At 45.4% G+C, this 18227-nt stretch overlaps 1 protein-coding gene and 1 long non-coding RNA gene across 3 annotated transcripts in view; one reads left to right on the top strand and one right to left on the bottom strand.

The window, feature by feature from the left end:
* LOC132710322 (uncharacterized) overlaps window positions 1-18227 on the bottom strand; it is a 60423-nt gene that overhangs the window by 35681 nt on the left and 6515 nt on the right. The window contains exons 2-3 of one of the 2 annotated variants that reach the window (XR_015732307.1): window positions 9135-9193; window positions 3751-3829 (exon numbers count right to left, since the gene is read on the bottom strand). This is a non-coding gene — a long non-coding RNA (uncharacterized LOC132710322). Of the gene's footprint in view, window positions 1-3750; window positions 3830-9134; window positions 9194-18227 lie in introns of those variants that run through there. The other variant, XR_015732306.1, reaches the window with a different exon arrangement.
* On the top strand, window positions 11207-16530 carry LOC148115183 (uncharacterized). The gene is made up of 11 exons (XM_087886364.1): window positions 11207-11443; window positions 11653-11740; window positions 11891-11964; window positions 12096-12159; window positions 12260-12315; window positions 12528-12591; window positions 12692-12754; window positions 12908-13042; window positions 13220-13315; window positions 13621-13689; window positions 14052-16530. Exons 3-9 carry the CDS (start codon window positions 11897-11899, stop codon window positions 13307-13309), a joined length of 540 nt encoding a protein of 179 aa, XP_087742490.1. The 5' UTR covers window positions 11207-11443; window positions 11653-11740; window positions 11891-11896; the 3' UTR covers window positions 13310-13315; window positions 13621-13689; window positions 14052-16530.

Genomic DNA, 18227 nt, shown 5'->3' with positions numbered 1-18227 from the left:
ATGCGAGACTGTTATTTGTGGATTATAGCTCTGCCTTTAACACCATTTTACCCAACAGGTTGTTTTTTAAAAAGTCCAATTTGGGTATAAATCAGAGGATTTGTTTGTGGATAAGGGATTTTCTGACAGGTAGGCCACAGTCAGTAAGGATGGGATCTCACCGTTCCTCTACTCTGATATTAAGCACAGGACCTCTCATGGACTATGAATGCTAACATGCTTGTGAAGAAGGCACAGAAGAGGCTGTACTTCCTGAGAATGTTCAGGAAGATAAATCTATCTCAGCATCTACTTCTGTCCTACAATCGCAGCACCATTGAGGGTATCTTGACAAGAATGGGAGGGTATCGTCCCATTCTTGCATTGTATGGGAGCAGCTCTGTAGCGGACAAAAAAGCTCTACAGAGAATCATTAAAACTGCCCAGAATATCATTGGACTCCAGCTACCAGCCCTGGACGACATCTTCGAATCTCACTGTTTGAGAAAGTTGCATAACATTCTCAGAGACTCTTCCCATCCTGCTTACAATCTTTTTGGACGGTTGCCTTCTGGCAGAAGATACAGAACAATTAAAACTCGGACCACATGTTTTCTGAATAGTTTTGATCCCAGAGCTATAATTGCACTCAACCCTGAACTAAAGCAGGGGTCTCCAACCTTGGCTCCTTTAAGTCTGGAGGACTTCAACTCCCAGAATTCCCCAGCCAGCAAAACTGGCTGGGGAATTCTGGGAGTTGAAGTCCTCCAGGCTTAAAGGAGCCAAGGTTGAAGACCCCTGAACTAAAGGGCCACCATCAGTGAGCTGTTGGAGAGTATTACTTGGTCCGTTGTGTGGATGTTTGGGTGGTTTAGGGGTGGAGAATTGTGGTGGGTGGGAGTCTGTTTGGGGATTGTTATGTGTGTTGGACCAGGTCTTTGGGTGTTAACTGAATTTCGTTGTATGGGTATACTTTGAATACACGTACAACGGCAATCAAGTTATTTATTTATGTATTTATTTAAATGGGAAGGAAGATCCTGTTTAATTCCTCTGTCTGATGGTCAATCAGACTGACCTTCTCTATTAGGAATCATAAACCCACCTGTTGAAATAACGCCCCCCAAAATGTTATTGGCACATGCTCACTATAAAGAGCTTCTATCTAGCTAGGGCAATTCTGAGGCCAATTTATACCTTTTTTTTCTTTCCCCACTTCCCAACTAAAAGCAATTGGGGGGATTATTTATTATATATTCAAGGAGCACTGATGATGTTTTTCAATAAACATCTTAAACAAAATAACTAACCTGGGTCCTTTTTGGGAATATGCACTTACTTATGAAAGAAAGGTTCTATATTTACCATATAAGAATAGACTGGAAGGTAAAACCCTGAATAGACATTGATCAGAGGCCATAAAAGTCACCTAGAAGTGGAATTTAACAGAATAACAGAGTTGGAAGGGACCTTGGAGGTCTTCTAGTCCAACCCCCTGCTCAAGCAGGAGACCCTGTACCATTTCAGACAAATGGCTGTCCAATCTCTTCTTTAAAACCTCCAAATTGCCTACTGAGATAGAATCAAGGTCAAGTGGCCTTCCAGGTGTTATTTATTTTCACTCCTTTTCTTTGTCTATCTTAAACAATTCTCACTTTCCCACGCTGCAGTAATCTTCTTCCTCCAGTAGGTGGCTCTCCTGCTCCAAGTCCATTAAACAGCGACAACAGCGACAAGTCCATTAAAAACCGACAAGCAGATACCGGCTGGTTTTCATGGAGCTTGCAGACCACCGAGATTTCCAACTTGGAAGACAAAGCCGTGGAAGAGGAGCTCTGTCCTAAATGGGGAGAAAACACGTTCCTCAGAGGTAAGCAGGTTTTGGCAATGGGGACAATGGAGGCCATGCCGTAAGTCCTGATGAGGAAGGGGAGAAATGGTGCAATATAGCCTCCTAAGTTTAAGGTTTCCAAAGGCCCTCCTGCTGTTGGCTTTAACTATCTGATTGAGATTCAGGAAGCTTAGGATTTAGCAACCATAGTGTCATTTGCAGGACTCCATGATATTCCTGGTGGGCTCCAGGATCAGCAGCTTGGAGGAAGTAAACTCCCTTGCTGACCTTCTGGATGAGGAGTCAGAGGGAAGCTGGGACCAGGATGCAGTGGCTTCCAAGGCCAGCGTTTCTTCCAGTCCATGGGTAAGAAAGACAAAGTGTTTTCTGTTGGGGAGGGATGGACGCCCTCTGGTCAGTTCTCCTAAACTAGTGAACTGTGCTGGAGTGCAGTGGGTTCTGGAGCCAGCGCAGAGCTGCCTAGTCTTCTGTTGGGCAGTGAATATGGCAGTACCAACAGGAACAGTTAATTTGGTCATGGCTGTCAGGAGGCTTTTCAAAGTAAGTGTGGCCATCTCAGCAGCCATGAAACTGGCAGTAGGAGAAAAAGTCATGCTTCCCAACGCTTCTGACTGACTCACATCTATTTGCCTTCTCTTCACAGCTCATCTGGAAAAGATGCTGAGTGATTCCTGTTGCATTAAGGATGACGCGGAGGACCTTCCTGGGCCTCCTGACAGGTACCACAGCCTTCTCCTTAAACTCTCGGCATGGTGGGGGACCATTGATGGACTGTAAGAGAATCTGTAAGAGCCTCTCCCCAAGATGGCTTCCTGTCTCAAAGGGCTTGTGGGGGCAAAAGATGGGCAGGCTGACTGGCCTGTCTTAGAAAGGGGAGGCTGTGGTAGATGGATGTTCTTTGACATGTCACCTTCTTCTTTTGCTCAGGTCTGACAAGGTACAGGTCCATGGTGAGCAGCACAGCTGCTCCCCTCATGGAGACGCATCTTCATCTAGAGGGGTAAGGACAATTTTGCAACATGCCCAGTGGGGCTTCATGCCTCAAAACTGTGTGGGGGAATCTGGTCGGTCTAGCGAATTCAAGCAGAGCCCGTTGGATTCATGGGGATATGTTGCCAAGAACTTTGAACTTTATACATTCAAATGAACAATTATTACTTTCAGGTTTTGATGGGTGTTCGTGTCACCATCAGGAGCCCCAGGAAGGAAGATGTGAGGCCTGTTCACAATTTGTGGAGGTATGCATTCTCTCAAACCTCCACGGAGGCCGCGCCTCTCCACTGAATCGGTAAGGCCTGAACATCTCCTCACCATGCTAATGGCCCTGTCTCTGCGGATTTGTTAATATACCAAAAGAAAGAATATTTGCATTGCTATTTTAGGATCCATTGGAGGAATCCCTTCCAGCAGAGAGCCAGAGAGAGGTGGAGATTCCCTATCTATCCAGGTAGGTAGCACTTCGAAGGGAGAAGACCCCGCTGGTTCACAAGGGGCTTTGGAGGAAAAGATGGACAGGGTGAGTGACTCATCTTGGAAAGGGGAAGCTGAGCTAGCTTGATTCCTTAAACATCTCACCTGGACTCTAACGGGGGAAGGCCAGGACACAGAAGAGGAGCTCTTTCCTAATGGGGAGAAAAACACCTTCCTCAGAGATAAGATTTGGGCAATGGGGCCGAAGAAGGCTATGCCATAAGTCCTGATGGTGGAGGGAAGATATTGTGCAATATTTCACCTTAACCTTAAGGCTTCCAAAGGTCCTCTTGCTGTCGGCACATAGGGGTTGTATGCACCCTATGCGTTAGCCATCTTAATGAAATGCAAAGAGCTTTGGATTTAGGCTCCATCCTGTCATTTGCAGGATTCCATGACAGTCCTGGTGGGCTCCAGGATCAGCAGCCTGGAGGATGTGGACTCCCTTGCTGACCTTCTGGTTGAGGAGTCTGAGGGAAGCTGGGAGGATGCTGCAGCGGCTTCTGATGCTAGCGATTCCTCCAGTCCCTGGGTAAGAAAGACAATGTGTTTTCTGATGGGGAGGGATGGAGGTCCTCTATTCACTTCTCCTAAACTGATTGAACTGTGCTGGAGCACTCTGGGAAATGGAGCTAGGTGACACCTGGCCCTTGGGACAACATACTTAGGTTAACTATATGCACCCAAGTGCATATAGTTTGCTGCAATTGGTTCCTTTGCCAAAAATCAACAGGGAAGGTGCATGGCAGTGGACCAAATGAATGTGACCCACCCTGGTTATGCCTTTCCTTTTTGGGTCTCATCCTTTCCAGCACCCTGCTGCTTCATGGCAGGGCTTTAACAGGCAAAGAGTAGAGAGCCTATTTTTCTGTGGGAGAGGTGGGCTGGAAGTGAGGATTGCTTTTTAAATGCACAGGTTATGCAGCAAGAGAAGCATTGGGGTTTTTTTTTTGTTTTTTGTTTTTATTTGTTTTTAATTTGATTTATATGCCGCCCTTCTCCGGAGACTCAGGGCAGCTTATAACGCGTTTGATCAGGCATCCCCATTCAATAGGCCCTCTTTTAGGAACGCCACGTTTCTTTTGCCCCGATGCCTAAAGAGGAACTATTGTCATTCACGGGATTCTCCCAAAGAAGTGGAAGTCACCCTAGAAGATCTCAGCAGCCTGGAAGAGGACTCCCTGGACTCCACTCTCTAATTCAAAGAGGTATCTATTTCAGGTTCTTCATGGATCACCGCATTGTCATGTCGAAAAATCTTGTGCAACTCAATGAAGCAATGAGCCATGCTGTGCAGGGTTACCCAAGACAGACAGTTCATAGTGGAGGGTCCTAACACAAGGTGACCCTGTGGAGAAGGAAGTGGCAACCCTCTCCAGTATCCTCACTAAATAAACCCAATGAAAGGTATCAAAAGCCTACAAGCTATGATGCCAGAAAATGACCCCCTCAGATTGGAAGGTGCCTAATATGCTAACTGGGAAGACCAGAGGGGAATTAGAAGAAACTCCAGAAAGAGCAGAATTCTGCAATTGATCCGAGAACAGGTAGGGCAGGGAAAAGGCGGGAGCAGTGAAGTTCAGTCCGATTACTTGTGAGATGTAAATCTCGCCCTTCTTGATGGGCTGCACCAGAAGTTGGCTGGACTAGAAGACCTCCACGGTCCCCTCCAACCAGGGCCGGATTTTCCTATAGGCTAACTAGGCTTCAGCCTAGGGCCTCAAGATCAAGAGGGGCCTACACAGTGGTGGGATTCTGGGGTTTCTAGGGGGTTCGGCCGAGCCCTTTGTTAAATTGCTGGCTCCCCCGCCCCTCGCCTCCCACCCGCGCGGCGCCAGCCTACCGTAGCCAGGGGTGGGCAATTGTGGCTCTTTTACAACCTGTGGACTTCAACTTCCAGAATTCCTGAGACAGCTTGGCTGTCTGAGGAATTCTGGGAGTTGAAGGCCACAGGTTGTAAAAGAGCCACAACTGCCCACCCCTTCCCTAGCCTGAGTTCCGCTGTCTGGGATCCACGTGGGCTGCCACGTGGTTCCCCACCGGCTCTGGATGCAAGAGAGCAGGATGGAGAAAGCCGCTTCCACGCCTTCACTCACCCTCACTCTCTGCTCTGTTGGGTTGCCGGCCGTTCGCTTACCCCCCACTCCCTATCTATTGCTGCCTCCGGTGGCTAGAGGGAAAAAAAACTTCAAATTCTTGCCGCGGGGCTTCAAAGGGCTGCCCTAAAGCCAGTGCTGCAGCCGAACCCTTTGTTAAATTGCTGGCTTGCCCCGCCCCTCCGCACCACTATTTATTGCCAATAAATAGTGGTGGGCGAGGGGCGGGGGAGCCAGCAATTTAACAAAGGGTTCGGTGTTTTTTTTGTAATTTTATTGGCCCCCGGAGCTTCAGCATAGGCTAATTAGCCCTTGCTTAGATCGGCTCCCGACCCCCAGCTGATTTGCTCTCAGCTGTTTTGCTCACGGATCTGCTCCTTGCTTGCAAAGAGTGCTGATTTTTTCCCCCCTAGCTATATTGAAAAACGAAAGAGAAAGTAAAGCAGGCTGTTGGCTTTGCACGTTGGAAAATTAGGCAGGCAGATTTCTTTTTCCTCACCAAAAAAGGTAGGTGCAAACAACATGAAATTTAGGGAAAAAGAGGAGATTTTAAAATACAAAAGAAAAAAAGCTCTATTTAACTAGGGAATTGTAATAATTGAGATACTATTAATTGTATATTGTGTTGAAAGCAGAAATGGTTAAGTTGTGGTTTGGAGGAATATATGGGGGAAATTATTTGGTTTATTATTATTGGTAAATATAATTAATTGATTTGTAAGAAATTGGATTGCCTGGAAATAATTGGAATATTCATGTTCATATTGATTAATATACAAAAAAGGTAGTTTTATAACTAATTGATTTATATTAAAATGTTGAATTCATATTAAACAACTGTAATATTACATAATTAACCAATGTGAGGATGGATATAAAAATAGATGACAATGGGAAGGGGTATAATATAGAATAGAAGGGAAAAATTGAATTTGATTAAGATTAGAGATGAGGATGAGGGTAATATTGGTTCTTTACAAAAATAGATGAGGAATAAATATGGCAAAAAGGAAATATAGAAATTGTAAATTTAATTGAAATGACTAAACACTGTTTAAATTTGTGAACCGGCCAAATACTCTGTTCAAAGAAAATACACTGTATGTTTGTATGTGTGTTTCTAATTATTGTTATTTATTCATATTTGTTCTCTTTTATTCTTTAAAGTTTAACAATTCATTCTTTATCTTAATATCTTTCTATTTGTTTGGGGTTGGCTTTCTTCCCTTTCATCTTTTTTATTGTACAGCAATCTTTCTTCTCAAACCTACCACCTCTCTTTTCTTTCCTTCTTACTTTCTCTTCCTCCCCCTCTTCTTCTCCTCCCTACTTCCTCTTCCTTTCTCCTTCCCCTCCTCTCTTCCTCCCTCTCTCTCCTACTCTAATTTCCCTTCCCTTCCTTCATCCCTCTCTATTGCTGTATCCTTTTATGCATATGGACTACTCAGAGGGCTGAAAAAGTTATTTCTGACTGGTCCTCGCACTTTTGACCAGTCCTCGAACTTACGACTGTCCTCACATTTTACGTTTTTGCCCTATCTTGTCACCATGGTGAAGAAAAGCAGTTGTGAAATGAGTGACATGGTTGTTAAGAAAGCTGCACGGGCATAAATGTGAGGATGGTCATAAGTGTGAGGACCGGTCAAAAGTGCGAGGCCCAGTCAGAAATGACTTTTTTCAGCCCTCTGGTTAGTCCTTTTGTGCATATGGACTACTCAGAGGGCTGAAAAAGTTATTTTTGACTGGTCCTCGCACTTTTGACCAGTCCTCAAACTTACGACTGTCCTCACATTTTACGTTTTTGCCCTATCTTGTCACCATGGTGAAGAAAAGCAGTTGTGAAATGAGTGACATGGTTGTTAAGAATGCTGCACGGGCATAAATGTGAGGATGGTCATAAGTGTGAGGACCGGTCAAAAGTGCGAGGCCCAGTCAGAAATGACTTTTTTCAGCCCTCTGAAAAAAGTCTATGCACATAACCACACCCACCCGGTCACATGATTGCCAAGCCACACCTCCAACTAAGCCACGCCCACAGAACCTGTTGTTAAATAATTGAATCCCACCACTGGTGAAAGGGCCTCATAAGTGGAATAGCCTAGGGCCTCTTTTCATCTAAACCCGGCCCTGCCTCCAACTCTGTTATTCTGTCTGCCTATAGGACGGCTTCAGCAAGGGAGGGATGGAGATGGAGGGCAGAATCACCCCCACCTACAAAGCCCTGCACGGAGCTTCTTTTCCCTGGATGGGGATGGGTGGATGTCTTTTTGTTGTTTTCCTTTTTCTTATTGTTATTGTTGTTGCTGATCTTGTTCTTGTTAGTTCTGAGATTTTTTTCAATTTGTTATCATTTGATCTATATTGTTAATGCTAAAAAATAAAAGCAACACTTAAATAAAGTTGTTCATTGACCACAATTATTTTCCTTTAGCTATCAATGTAGCATTCAGTGGGTAGAATGATCAATAACTGTATAACGTTGTATACAATAACACTACAAAAACACTTTATATACACTAATTTATATTTAGGCCTATTGTCATTTCACTTTTCTTAGGGACAGGATGGACTTTAGAACCTACAACTCTCAATGACGGAGAGCAGCTACCATATTAGATAATTAGATAAATGGCAAAAACCATGGCTACTGCATATAAGGAAAATCTGTATAAAATGTTTTATAGGTGGCAATTGCCACCGGCAAGGCTAGCAAAAATGTTCAACACCATGTTCGCCAAACGTTGGAAATGCAATCAGACTCTAGGTACTTATTATCATACAGTATGTGGTAGACATGTAGGAAAGGAATATTGGATGAAAATACATACATGGTTGGAAAAGATGATTAAGCAGCATATGGATTTAAAACCAGAAATATTTTTGTTAGGTATAATACCGAAAAGCTATGACATATTGCAAAAATGAGAACACCCCATCTGATGAAAATATAATTTAGAAAATATTGGATTGTGTAGAGATGGATAGATTGACATTGAAAATAAAAGATAAAGGAGATTCAGAGTATTATTTAATGTGAAATAGGTTCTTATCAATGGTTAGAGATAAGAGGTAGACATTAGATGAAGAAAGAGCATTACTATATTCAAGTAAAATATGAATGTTGTATATAACTATAAGTCTGCTAATATCAATAGATAACCTGGCACGAAGAATTTCCATGCATGGCGATTTCAATTAAACTGTAAACAAAATTTCTACTGCAAATGAATGGCAATGTAGGATATCTTGCTTCAATATTGTCCTCTCAGGAACCTTGTTAATTGCTACTACATTTTCAATTGAAAATGGTTGCTTCAAGTTTACTTCAAGAATCCTTCAAGAATTGAGAACATAAGAGGACCACAAAAGTTCACTCTTCTGCATTACTCACAATTGTTTCCCAGAAACTCAGGAATATAATTTGTTTTACTTTGGGTGTAGAGTATGCACCGAGCTGAATATTATTTCCTTAGGCTCTCCGGCACTTGAGAAATCATTAAATAATGATCCGAAGATGTGGAAAACTGAACTCAGTACCCTCTGCATGAAAATATGCTCTGCCATTTCTTTTCTTAAATGGAGCACCCAGAACTTCTGAAGGCAAATCATTCCACTGGTAAATAGTGCTAGCTGTTAGGAAATTTCTCCTTAGTTCTAGGTTCCCTCTCTCCTTGATTAGTTTCCCTCAATTGTTCCTTGTCTTGCCTTCTGGTGCTTTGGAAAATAGCTTTACTCACCATAGTTGCTCAGAAACTCCAAATGGTCTCCCCTCTTTTTTGTGCCTCAGTATCACCATCTAAATGGGAAAGAAAATCATCTTGAATTCCTCTGTATGATGGTCAGACTGACCTTCTCTATTAGGAATCATAAACCCATCTGTTGAAATTGCGCCCCCAAAATGCTATTGGCACATGGTCACTAAGGAACTCTGGCAACTTCTATCTGCACAAAAACACCAAACAAAGCAACAAAACAGTAAAATATGCAATATGCAAAAGGAGGTTTCTAAAACTGCTAATCTGAGGCCCTTCCTTACTTCCTGCCTTGGTTCCTCAGTGTGCACACAATGAAGAAAAGCAGGAGGGGGAGCATCCCTTCTCTTCCTCTAACGATGGCATCGCTCCTCTACCGCAGAGGGAAGGAAAGTTTTGCCATACGGCCGCTGGGGAGGTCATGCCTGAAGTCTGACTGGGGCTGGGGAGGAAATCTCTCCCGGGGAGCCTGGCCAGGCCGGCAACCTCAAGAAGAAGAGCCCCTTGGATTGCAGCTAGACTTTTGGTGGCGCAATATTGGAAGAAGGAAGATTGGCCTACTATTGAAGAATGGACATTAAAAGTAGCGAATTTGGCAGAAATGGCGAAGATTTCGGCATATTTGAAAGATCACTCACAAGAAAGATATATATCGGAATGGAGAAGATGGATTGATTATATTCAAAACAAATATCGGACTAAAAGTATCAAATAGCTTATGAATGAATAGAAAAATTAAGAGTATTGATGCTTAGTTAGTAAAAGGGGAGTTAAATTGTGAAGGGGGGGATAGGAATCCTTAGTTTATTAGCTTAGTTTAGCATATGATTGTCAATTGTATACCCTGCATTTTGTTCTGGGAAGTTCGGGGGAGGGGCGGTGGGGGGGGGATAAGGAAGGGAGGGAGGGATGGGGAAATACTTGTAATTTTTTTTTCCTTTTTCTGTAAAACTGTTTAATAAAAAAAAAGTCAAATATACAATAAATTTGGAAAAATGGGAAACGTTTTGGCAAGTAAAGATAAAATTAACAAGAGCAGTGGCGTACAAGGAAAACCAACTGAAAATGTTTTATAGGTGGCACATAGGTCTCCAACCAGACTGGCAAAAATACAGCCCAAAAATAGCCCGATCTGCTGGAAGTGTAAGAAGACAAAGGGACCTTCTATCATTTATGATGGACATGCCAGGCAGCAAAGAAATTTTGGTCTAACATCAAAAAATAGTTGGAACAAATAACAGAAACACAGATAGATAAAGAACCAGAAAAGTTTTCACTAGGAATTTTTAATAAATCATACCCTAAAGATATTAAATATCTCACAATTCACATACTAACAGCTGCAAGAATAATATATGCAAAAAACTGGAAACAAGAAAAAACGCCAAACGAAACAGATTTAATAGAAAAAATTCTAAATGCGCTGAAATGGACAGGTTAACCAAAGAAATACAAGAAAGAGAAGAATCAGACTACTACAAAATATGGACTAAATGGTATAATTGGTTAAAAATTAGGAATAAACAAAAAATCTAGAGGGGAAATATTACCGGTATAGAAAACGTCATTAGACTAAGGAGAGGGGAAGAAATATATAACAAGCAGAATGTCACTTGGAAACAATGCTTAAGAAGGAAACATAATTTCTTTTTGTTTATATGTTGTATAAATGTTTGTTGTGTTTATATCATGTTATTTTTTTTAATATTTATACTCTAATAAAAATTTAATTTAAAAAAAAAAGATTGGGCAATCATTTATCTGAGATGGCCAAGTCCCTTGGGTAGGGACTTGGACTAAAAGTCGCTTCCTCCCTAGGATGCCATGATTCCCTCTGTGCTTTGTGCCACAATGATGGGGCTTCTCTGTTGTTGGTGAACAGACAACTTCCCACAGGAAACCCAGAGGCCAAAGGCTACCGAGGGAGTCAGCCACCGGCCACTCCTAGATCCAGCTGAGCTGCCATCCTTGGGTAGGTATAAAAAATGGCTATTGTTTACCTGGTTGCCGAGGGAACGAGTTGCCCTGAAAAACCAGTAGCCACTGCACAGCTGCTCATTCTCCCTTCGTGCAGTGATAGGACGAGCACCTAGTTGGTCATGGCTGTGAGAAGGCTTTTCAGGGTAAGTGTGGCCATCTCAGCTGCCAAGAAACTGGCAGCGGGGGAGCAAATCAACTCTTCTGACTGACATGTGTCTATTTCTCTTCTCTTAACAGAACATCTGGAAAAGGTGTTCGCACCTTTTCTGTTGCCTGAAGAGCAACATTGAAGACCTTCCTGTGCCTCCTGACAGGTACCACCCTCTTCTCCTTAAACCCTGGCTATGGTGGGGCAACCTTGATGGCCTGCAGAGTCTGTAAGAGGCTCTCCCCAAAATGGCTTCCTGTCTAGAAGGGGCTTCAGGGGCCAAAAGATGGGCAGGCTGACTGGCTAGGTTGAGAAAGGAGAGGGTCAGCTAGATGAATGTTCTTTGACATGGCACCTTCTTCTTCTTTTGGTCAGCACCGAAGAGGCACAGGAACCGGATGACCAGCAGGGAGAATGGGAGACACATCATGTGTCTGATGGAGACGTCTCTTCCTTGCCTGGGGTAAGGATGCTTCTGCAACATGGGCAGTGGGGGTTCATACTTCAAAACTGGGTGGGGGAAGGGAAGAACTTGGGGGGAACCTGGCCAGCCTAGGAAACTGAAGAAGATCCCCTTGTTTCATACCTTCAATGAAACCATTGTTACTTGCAGGTTGTGATGGGTGGTCCTGCTACCGCCCGGAGTCCCAGGAAGGAAGATGTCCGGCCAGCTCTCATTTCCAGGAGGTTAGTGTTCTCAGCTGAGGGATTCTGAGGAGAAGGGCTAGAAGAAAGGTTTGCAGAGGGGAGGCATCTCTACCCTCTGCCTGCACTTTTACTAAAAGAAGAAGGACTCAAGCCCTTCGTTCTCTCCCCAGAAATGAGAGGATGCCGAAGTGGACACCGCGGCTGACTACAATTTGGGAGACCTGCACTGAGTCGGTAAGGCCAGAGTAGCTCCTCCCTATGGTAATGGCAGAGGCTCTGTCTCTGTGCATTTGTTAACATGCCAATAGACGGAATATTTGCCTTCTTATTTCAGGATCCATCGGACGTGGAGGAGGGAGGTGCAGGAGGAGACAGTGCCTGTCTTTCAGGGTAGGTAACACTTTGGAGGGTGAAACTTTAGCAGAAGGGAGGCATCTTTGCCTCTGCTTCTGCTAAAGGAAGAAGGACTCAGGGCAATTTCACCGGCAGGCCAAGCCCCTTGGCAGGCCACCTGCAAGGGTTCTTACAGCTTCCACATGACCACTCTTGCAAAAGGGCCATGGCTACTTTTGATCTTTGGCCCCTTTGTTTTCTCCCCCCAGAGAGGAAAGGCAAGAGCACTGGAGGCCGCGGCTGTCCACCAGTTTGGAGACCTGCACTGAGTTGGTAAGGCCTGGACACATCCTGCCCACGTGAAAAGAAGAAGCCCTGTCTCTGTGGATTTCTTGATATCCCAACAGACGGCATCTTTGGCTTTTTATTTCAGGAACCACAAGACCAACCAGTGCAGGGGGAGATCTCTCCTGACCTGGAGAAAACATCTTCAGAGGTAAGAAAATTTTGGGAAGTGGGAGAAATTGGGCTATACATCCTTCTAAGCTTAAGACTTGGAAAGGCTCTCTTGCTGTTGGCCCATAGGGCCATAGGAATCTTACTGGGACACAGAAAGTTGAGGATTTAGCAACCTTAGTATCATTTGCAGGATTCGCTGACAGTCCTGGCGGGCTCCAGGACCAGCAGCCTCTGGGATTTGGACCTCGACTCCCTTGCTGACCTTCTCGAGGAGGAAGCTGAGGATAGCCGGGACCAGGATGCGGAGGCTTCTTCCAGTCCATGGGTAAGAAAGACAAAGGCTTTTCGGTTGGGGTGGTCTGGTGGGATCGGTTCCTTTGCCACAAAGTAGCAGGGACTGGTGTCCTAAATGGGAAATGTAATCCCCATTCAATAGGCCCTCTTTTAGGAATCCTGATTTTTTTTTCTCTGATGGCTAAAGAGGAATGACTGTCGTTCACAGGATTCTCCAGAGGAGGGGGAAGACACCCTGGAGGATCTCAGCAGCCTGGAAGAGGACATCCTGGACTCCCTGGACCGCCTTCTTCAATGAGAAGAGGTATCTATTTTACCTTCCTCACGGGTCAATGCCTTGCCTTGCGAAGCTCAATGAAGCAATGAGCTCTGCTGTGCCGGGCCATTTAGGTCAGACAGGTCATAGTCGAGGGTGCTGACACAACATGGTCCACGGGAGAAGGAAATGGCAACCCTCTCCAGTATCCTTAGTAAGAAAACCCCAGGAAAAGTATCAAAGGGCTACCATGCTAGAAGATGAGCCCCTCAGATCGGAAGAGCGGAGGGCAATTACAAGTAGCTCCAAAAGAGCAAAGTGGTCCTAATAATAGCCTTTGATTCCTCCCCCAGATGCTTCCTCAGATTCGTCTCCAGAGGTCAGCTTGGAGGAGGAGGAACCAGCCCCAGCCACCTCAGGAGGTGAGTTGGTCAATGGCTCGGAGTAGCCTGCTGAGAATGATTTGGCTGAAACAACAGCTGCAGCAGGGCAGCCCTGAGATTTCAGGTGGGGAAAGCACCCAGCTGGTTAGTGAGGAGGAGGAGGAACTGCCTTCTGCACCTGAACCAGGAACACTTAGGGCAGAGAAAAGGCAGGAGCAGCAAAGGTCAGCCCGATTACTTGCGAGGCGCCAGTCTCTCCATTCTTGATGGGCTGCACCCAAAGCTGGCTACTTAGCGCAGCAGACAGACAGCGGTGATGCTGGGAACGTGTTCATGAGCAGGGGGTTGGACAAGAAGACCTTCAAGGTCCCTTCCAACTCTGTTATTCTGTCTGCCTCTAGGACGGCTTCAGCAACAGAGGGTATTGTTGTGGTCCGTCACCAACCTGCGGAGCTGGCAGCCGAGTCGGACAGTGAGGAGGCGGAGGAAGAACACGGGCCAGTCCTGGAGGCTGGGGAAGGCCCGGATGAGGGCTCTGCGTCGGAGGCAGAGATGGGGCGAGGACCATCTGGGAGTGATGTGCAGACTCTGGCCGGGTGCTTCTGTCTGGGCCTATTACGGCCACCACTCAACCCTTGCACATGACCATCGGGTCTCATGAGGACCCTATTCAGTTTTATTTTACCTCCGGCCTGCATTTTCTCGTGGTTTTGGGCTTGGCTTGGCTCAGGAAACCAAACCCGCAGATCTATTGTTCCCAGAACTTCATCTCTTTTCCGAGCCTGCAATGTGTGGACCACACCCACCACGACTGCCCCATTAATTTGATTCTGGATGCTCCACTCCCATTGGGGCGTTTGTATTCGATGTTGGACCCTGAGTTGGTTGTGTTACGGGACTTTGTGGACAAAAATCTTGCTCAGGATTTTATCTGGCCCTCGTCGCCATTGTCTGCCCCCGTCCTGTTCGTGAAAAAGAAGACTGGAGGCTTCTGGCTTTGTTGTAACTCCCGCAAGCTAAACGCCATCATAGCGCGCACCCAGTATCCTCTGCCCCTTATTCCTGAACTCTTGGAACTACTTCTGGAGGCTACTGTCTTCACTAAATTGGACTTGCGAGGAACTTATAATCTTCTTCGGATCCGTCCCAAGGATGAATGGAAGACGGCGTTTGGCACTCCTTAAGGACATTTTGAGTATACTGTACGGTCATGCCGTTTGGGCTGACCAATGCTCCTGCCATCTTCCAACATTTCATGAATGACATTTTTAGGGACCTCTTGGACAAGTTTGTCGTAATTTATTTAGACAACATTCTCATCTATTCTCCTTCCCAGGAGACCCACCAACAGCACCTCCGCCTGCTCCTGCAACATCTTTGGGAGCATCATCTGTATGCTAAACTGGAGAAATGCCAGTTTTTCCAGTCCACCATTGAGCTCCTGGGGCATTGAATCTCTCCCGAGGGCATTGCCATGGAGCGAGCAAGGTGGAGTCTTTGCGTAGTTGGCAACCTCCTTGGTGACTGAAGGACCACTGTCTAGTGCCTCCTTGGGTTCGCCAACTACTATCGGACCTTTATCCCAAGCTTTGCTGCCAGGATCATGCCTCTCACTCAGCTTCTGCAGAAAAAGTCCAATTTCGGTAGGGTACCCCCGAGCAACAGGCATTCCAGGCCTTGAAACAGGCCTTCATGAAGGAGCCTATCTTGAAGCATCTTGACCCCCACCATTTGTTTGTGGTAGAAGCAGATGCATCGGGTGTTGCTGTTGCTGCGGTGTTGCTACAGGCTCGCGCATCTGGCGGTACCCTCTTCCCTTGCGCATAGTTACTACAGACCACCCAGAAACTGAACCAATGGTAGATTCAGTGGTCCCTCTTCTTTGCAAGGTTCAATTTCAGCATTACGTACATCCTTAGTGGTCGCAACCAAAGGGCGGATGCGCTCTCGTGGAAACCGGAGTATTCCCACATCGAAGACCCTCTTCTGCTCCAGACAGTGTTGCCTGTAGAGTCTTTCTCCATGGTTTAGGAACCAGTTGATTTACGGGCTCAGATACAGGAAGCTCAGTGGCATGATGCTTACGTGGAGCAACGGAAGAAAGAGGTAGGGCCCGCCTCTCCATGGACGTTTCATGAGGAACTCTTGCGGTACCGAGACAGGCTCTAGCTGCTGGTGGGGCCACTCTGGGGACTTATCTTGCCGCAGTGCCATGATAATCCTGCGGGGGGGCACTTTGGCCTCTTTAAGACACTGAATCTAGTTTCTTGCACTTTTGGTGGCCCCGATTGAGACACGATGTCCAGGCTTATGTCACATCTTGTGTTCACTGCCGACAGGCCAGGTCGGCAATGGGAGCCGCTTCAGGCCTGTTCCAGCCATTGCCACAGTGCCACATGACAGAAATGAACCACCCGAGTATGAGGTCGCCAGCATTCGGGACTCCTGGTGCGTAAAAGGACGGTTCAAGTATCTAATTGAGTGGAAGGGATATGGACTGGAGGACTTTACTTGGGAGAATGCGACGTCTGTGCATGCACCTATCTTGGTGAAAGCAGTCCATGACCTCTTCCAGTCACAGCTGCATCTGGATCATCAGACCTGGGGGAATGGCCCTGCGGTGAGCCAAGTGGCAGCGGACTTGGACAGTGAGGAGGCTGAGGAAGAACATGGGCCAGTCCTGGAGGCTGGGGAAGGCCCAGATGAGGGCTCTGCGTCAGAGGCAGAGCTGGGGCCATGGCCATCTGGGAGTGATGTGCGGACTCCGGAGCCTCCAGAGCAGTGGTTCTCAACCTTCCTAATGCCGCGACCCTTTCATACAGTTCCTCATGTTGTGGTGACCCCCAACCAGGGGTGGGTTCTAAAAATTTTTAGTACCGGTTCTGTGGGTGTGGCTTATTTTGTGGGCATGGCTTGGAGGTCATGTGACTGGGTGGGCGTGGCTAGCTGGTCATGTGACCGGGTGGCCATTGCTATGTGTATAGGGACTATTCAGAGGGCTGAAAAAAGTCATTTCTGACAGGTCCTTGCACTTTTGACTGGTCCTCACACTTATGACCATCCTCACATTTATGCCCATGCAGCATTCTTAACAACCATGTCACTCATTTCACAACTGCTTCTCTTCACCATGGTGACAAAAAGTGTAAAATATGAGGATAGTCGTAAATTCGAGGACTGGTCAAAAGTGCGAGGACCAGTCAAAAATAACTTTTTCAGCCCTCTGAGTAGTCCATGTGCACAAAAGGACTACCCAGAGGGCTGAAAAAAGTGATTTCTGACAGGTCCTCGCACTTTTGACCGGACTTCACACTTATGACTGGTCATCATTTATGCCCATTGTAGCATTCTTAACAACCATGTCACTCATTTCACAACTGCTTCTCTTCACCATGGTGACAAGATAGGGCAAAAACATAAAATGTGAGGACAGTCGTAAGTTCGAAAACTGGTCAAAAGTGTGAGGACCAGTCAAAAATAACTTTTTCAGCCCTCTGAGTAGTCCATGTGCACAAAAGGACTACCCAGAGGGCTGAAAAAAGTGATTTCTGACAGGTCCTCGCACTTTTGACCGGACTTCGCATTTATGACTGGTCATCATTTATGCCCATTGTAACATTCTTAACAACCATGTCACTCATTTCACAACTGCTTCTCTTCACCATGATGACAAGATAGGGCAAAAATGTAAAATGTGAGGACAGTCGTAAGTTCGAGGACTGGTCAAAAGTGCGAGGACCAGTCAAAAATAACTTTTTCAGCCCTCTGAATAGTCCATATGCATAAAAGGATACAGCAATAGAGGGGAATGAAGGAAGGGAAGGGAAATTAGAGTAGGAGTGAGGGTAAGAGAGGGAGGAAGAGAGGAGGGGAAGGAGAAAGGAAGAGGAAGTAGGGAGGAGAAGAAGGGGGGAAGAGAAAGTAAGAAGGAAAGAAAAGAGAGAGGTGGTAGGTTTGAGGAGAAAGATTGCTGTACAATAAAAAAGATGAAAGGGAAGAAAACCAACCCCAAACAAATATAAAGATATTAAGATAAAGAATGAATTGTTAAACTTTAAAGAATAAAAGATCAAATCAATTAATTATATTTACCAATAATAATAAATCCAATAATTTCCCCCGTATATTCCTCCAAACCACAACTTAACCATTTCTGCTTTCAATACAATATGCAATTAATAGTATCTCAATTATTACAATTCCCTAGTTAAATAGAGCTTTTTTTCTTTTGTGTTTTAAAATCTTGAATCTCCTCTTTTGCCCTAAATTTCCCATTGTTTGCAGTTTTGCACCTACCTTTTTTGGTGAGGAAAAAGAAAAAGAAATCTCTCTCTGCCTCATTTTGTCACGTTGCAGCAAAGACCCTGCTTTAATTTCAGTTTCGCTTTTTCAGCATAGCTAGGGGAAAAATAATATGCTCCAGCAATTTACCTCTTTGCAGCTAGCTAGCAACAGAGCCCTCCGCAAAACAGCTGAGAGCAAATCAGCTGAGAGTCGGGAGGCTGATCAAATCAACTGATGGTAATTAACCTATGCTGAAGCTGAAAGGGGCTGTTTTTTCTATTTTTGCAGGCACC

This window comes from Pantherophis guttatus, chromosome 2 (assembly GCF_059756535.1).
Source record: "Pantherophis guttatus breed Tessera chromosome 2, ASM5975653v1, whole genome shotgun sequence".
Lineage (NCBI taxonomy): Eukaryota > Metazoa > Chordata > Lepidosauria > Squamata > Colubridae > Pantherophis > Pantherophis guttatus.
This window is presented reverse-complemented; position numbering and strand designations above follow the sequence as displayed.

Excerpts from the sequence above, each read along its gene's own strand:
- LOC148115183 (XM_087886364.1), top strand. The coding sequence starts at position 11,897 with ATGGGTGGTCCTGCTACCGCCCGGAGTCCCAGGAAGGAAGATGTCCGG. Across the intron at positions 12,316-12,527 it reads GACAGTGCCTGTCTTTCAGG|AGAGGAAAGGCAAGAGCACT; the intron begins GTAGGTAACACT and ends TTCTCCCCCCAG. Across the intron at positions 12,592-12,691 it reads TGGAGACCTGCACTGAGTTG|GAACCACAAGACCAACCAGT; the intron begins GTAAGGCCTGGA and ends TTTTTATTTCAG.